We start from the raw sequence: 4,382 nt of genomic DNA, 5'->3' as shown, positions 1-4,382 counted from the left end.
CTCATTTGTTTCTCTATGATAAGCCACTAAGAGAGGAAGAGTTTTCTCACTTCCTGGTAATAGTCCACCATCCAGGGAAGCCAGAGTACGGGCTCAGGGCAGGAATCTAGTGGCAAGAAGACCATTGAGGAATGCTGCTTACTGGATTGTTCCCTATGGTTTGTTCAGTTGATTTTTTTATTCCACCCAGGACTCCCTACACAGGGGTAGCACTGCCCACTATAAGCTGGATTTTTCTTTTTTCTTTTTTTTTTTTTATGGTTAGAGAAACGTTGTTGTTTAATGGTAAAGCTCAGCACACTCCAGCACCAGGACCGGCATGGAGTCGAAGCAGCAGGGATGGCTGGGTGACCCCATGGAGCCTCACATGGCGAAGAGGATGAGGAAGGCGACCATCAAACAGAAGAGCCCCATGGCCTCAGACAGGGCAAAGCCCAGAATGGTATAGGAGAAGAGCTGTTGCTTGAGAGACGGGTTCCTGGCATAGCCAATAATCAAGCTACCAAACACTGTTCCAATGCCAGCCCCGGATCCAGCCACACCAACTGTGGCAGCCCCAGCACCAATAAACTTGGCAGCTGTGTCAATGTCCCGGGAAACAACACTGGTCTGGAATTCCCGTCTGGCCACCTGGAGAGGGGAGCTGCTGCAGGAAGGCTGTTTAACCTGTTTAGATGGGGCCTCTGGTCTACTCAAGAGGGAGGCAGACACAGGCCTGATTAGACCCCTGGTACAGGAGCGGATCAGAACTGGAGTAACGAGCAGTGCCTTGGTGGTCTGCATTTTTCAATCTCCCAGCTTTAGCCCTTGGTCTCAGCGCTCGGCTCCCCCACCCACGTAAGCTGGATTTTTCTACATCAATTGTTTTTCAAGGAAATGCCCCACAGACTTGACCACAGCCCGATCTGATAGAGGCAACTAACTCTTCAGTTGAGGTTCCCTTTCCAAGATAAGGCTATGTTGTGTCATGTTGACAAACTAATCAGAGCACGGAGCTCTATTCTTATGAAAGAGAATATTCAGTAGGATGGAGATGCTTTCTACACAAAAGCCATAAATACAACCATAGCCTTTAATGGGCTTATCGAGCCGGACACACATTATAACTGAACATGGAAATAGGAAAGGTACATTTATGCCGCTGCCTTAAGGGCTGGTATATGAGGGAGGGAGAATTTAACTGGACTTTTAAAGATGGGGAAGAACAAAAAACATATTTATTGAATGCCTCCTGCACATTAGACACAACACTAACTACTTTGGGGGATTCAAAGAATTATAAGACAGAACATTTATCCTTGTCAAATTTATGATCAGTTGTAGATACATGACAAAATGAGTGGAGAATTAAATAACATGAGAAATAATGTTGGTGGTGTCATGAGGCATTAAGATTAATGATACGATGAAAAACACAGAGAAGGATAACTTTAGGAGTTCACAAAAGGTGGGCTGGGAAGGCTTCTCTGAAGACACAGGACTGTTTTGACTTAGAAGGACGTGAGCTTAGCTCAGAGGATGATGATGACAGAAGACATTATCAGAGACGAAGAGAGGAAAATACACAGGCAAAGGTACTGAGGCAGAGCAGGAGAGATGGAGGGGGATGCACCAGGGAGAGCTGGTAAGGTAGGCAAACAGAAAACTGAGCTGTTGAGAATAATGCTGGGGAGAAAGATTAAATCTGTGTTATGAAGACAGCAAATGCCAAACCATTGATTCAACACATCACCCTTCACACAAGAGCTGCTGGAGACTTGGTATAAGAATGTGATGTTTAGAGCTGGGCCAAACATACATCTTGGATGTTTCAAGCCTTCATCTTAGGAGGATTCAGTGCACCCAACACCCATATATATGCGTGCTGTTTTATTGAACACCTGCTCTTGGATAGCTGTCAGCTTACACATTGAAACTGTTAACACTGATAAGACAGGACCCCAGTTTCAAAGTTCTTATAGTCTGAAGTGGATAACAATACCCCACAGGCAGTATTAGAGCGCTCAGAATCTTCTAGCAGCAGTAGAAACAGTCACACACAGACATTTAGGGATAAGGAGTGTCTTCTCTCCTCTGTATGGGATGGATGGACAGTGACACTCCAGTTTGGGTGTGCAGGGCTTGAGGTAACAGAGGAGCTTTCAGAGGGCATTGACAAACGAAGAAAGGAGTGCAGGTGGTAGAAGAAGATGCTCTGACAAAGGAAAGACACAGATGCAGGACTCTGAACATTCACCAGCAACCAAGGTAGGAATCAATTAAGGTGGGATAAGGAGTCAAGGCAGAGTTGGGGCAGTGTGTCACTGAGAGAAAGGGCAGCCTTTATTCAACAGTGGGCTGCAGGCTGCTTCCCAGGTCTCAAAGATGGAATGATTGAGTGAGGGCCATTGGGAGGTGATGTGGGAGTGATTTCTTATTAATAAAAAAACTGCCTAGGGCCCTTGATAGGCCAACCCTTAGGTGGGTGGAGTAAACAGAACAGAATGGTGGGAGAAAGAAGCTGAGTCAGGGAGTCACCATGGTTCTCCTACTCCAGACAGACGCAGGTTAACATCATTCCTGGTAAGCCAGCTCGTAGGCTACACAGATTATTAGAAATGGGTTAGGTCAATATGTAAGAGCTAGCCAATAAGAGGCTGGAACTAATGGGTCAGGCAGTGTTTAAAAGAATACAGTTTCTATGTAATTATTTCGGGGCATAAGCTAGCCATGCGGGCGGCCGGGTGCCGGGGATGCAGCCTCACCGCTCTTATTACAACAGGGAGGCCTGGAGAGATGTCTCTGGAATTGACTGCTCTTTCAGAGGACCTGGGTTCAGTTCTTAGGACCCACGTGACTGCTCACAGCCATCTGTAACTCTACTTCCAGGGGATCGGATACCCTCTTCTGGTCTGTACTCACAGTAGGCACACAAATGCTTGCACACATACATGCAGGCAAAACAGCTAAGCACATGCAATAGAAGGAAAGAATTAAAGGGCTTGGAGCATGTAGTCAGGCACTCTCTACTCCTGTGATTTTTCTGATCAAAAACTAAATAATCAAACTACATAAATCATACAATCCCCCCAACTTGGCGAGAAATCAGGTCAGCTAAAGGGATTTAAGCTGTAGTGCTTTTCAAGAGAGGTATTTTTACAGATAAAGCCCAGAAGTTCCTTATTTTATTACTAAAAAGTTTAGAACTATGGAAGCTTATAGATGACTCCCCCGTTACATACTTAACAAATCAAGGGCAGATGATTATTCAGTGTTTACTGACTTGCATTTGCAGGAGGGTGCCTGAGGGTGAGAGCAGGGCATCTTACCTGGAAGGCGACGTCATCACTTCCAACCCACCACCATCTTTGCTGCCCACCAGCGCCACTAGCTCAGCAGGTGTGTAAGGCTGAGAACCGCTGGTAGGTTAGGCGAGCCCCAGGATTCTTGTGCCTCGATGTTCCTGTAGTGTGGTGATTCGATACTGGTCGGGAGTGTCTCTCCAGAGGGGCAAGAACAAGATCCAGTGCACGCTTAAGTATTCCATATTTGTTTAAACCCACAGACAAACTGATGGAGGCCTTAGGACAGTGGAGTTTCAATGATCCAGGAAAGTAGATGGAAAAGCAAAGGGAGTGGCTTCTGAGACAAGCTTCCTCTCCGTGAACGCCCATTAGGCCATGTATCTGAACGCTGCTAAGAGCGGCTGAGATCGGATGCAAGGAATCATTTCCTCGCAGTGAAACTGACAGGTACTGGACTATAACTGCCAAAGAGATGAGAGCGGCAGAGGGCTAGAAGTGCTTGAAAGGGGAGGCAATGCTTACTGGGGCGTTAGCCCTTTTCTCCCCACTGTGCACTGGCTCTATAGCCAATGTCTTTCTTTAATGCCTGCATGTGAGCAAATCCTCTATTTTTGGGAGTTTAGATACTAACCACCTACTGACCACTCGGAAGGGACAAATCCAGTCCATTTCACACTCTGCATCCCCTTGGGAAATAATGACATATATGTTCAATGGACATTAACTCAAGAGTGCCTGAGACCAAGGTGTCACAAGCAACAAACATATATGAGAAGTGTGTGTGCATGTGTGTGAGCGTGTGCCCATAGGATGTGTGTATGTGTGTGTGTGTTTCTTGTAACCATGCCAACTGTCTTTCCACTCTCAGGAGACACTTGCCTTCTTTTTCTCACCCACCGCAGGGCTCAGCATCATTGCTTGTTTTGAATTGCAGGATATCTGTTTCACCCAATGACACCAGCAAAGCAAGACACAGACCTGAGTTCACTGTGTTTCTCTCCAGCCTTGCGCGCTACCATGTGCTTTCATCCATTTAAAAATAACCTCCTACTCTGGCCAGACATTGACTATAAGCACCGTTGGAGCCTTGGACAATGG

The 4,382-nt window shown here is 46.3% G+C and overlaps 1 protein-coding gene across 1 annotated transcript; it reads right to left on the bottom strand.

Annotated features, from left to right (window-relative positions):
• Window positions 1-262: 262 nt before the first annotated feature.
• LOC126489195 (ATP synthase F(0) complex subunit C1, mitochondrial-like) lies at window positions 263-833 on the bottom strand. The gene has a single exon (XM_050123253.1). The coding sequence runs from the start codon at window positions 781-783 to the stop codon at window positions 364-366; it is 420 nt and encodes a 139-aa protein (XP_049979210.1). The 5' UTR covers window positions 784-833; the 3' UTR covers window positions 263-363.
• Window positions 834-4,382: the final 3,549 nt, after the last annotated feature.

This window comes from Alexandromys fortis, unplaced genomic scaffold (genome assembly GCF_014885135.2).
Source record: "Alexandromys fortis isolate MF-2015 unplaced genomic scaffold, M_Fortis_MF-2015_v1.1 scaffold_223, whole genome shotgun sequence".
NCBI lineage: Eukaryota > Metazoa > Chordata > Mammalia > Rodentia > Cricetidae > Alexandromys > Alexandromys fortis.
This window is presented reverse-complemented; position numbering and strand designations above follow the sequence as displayed.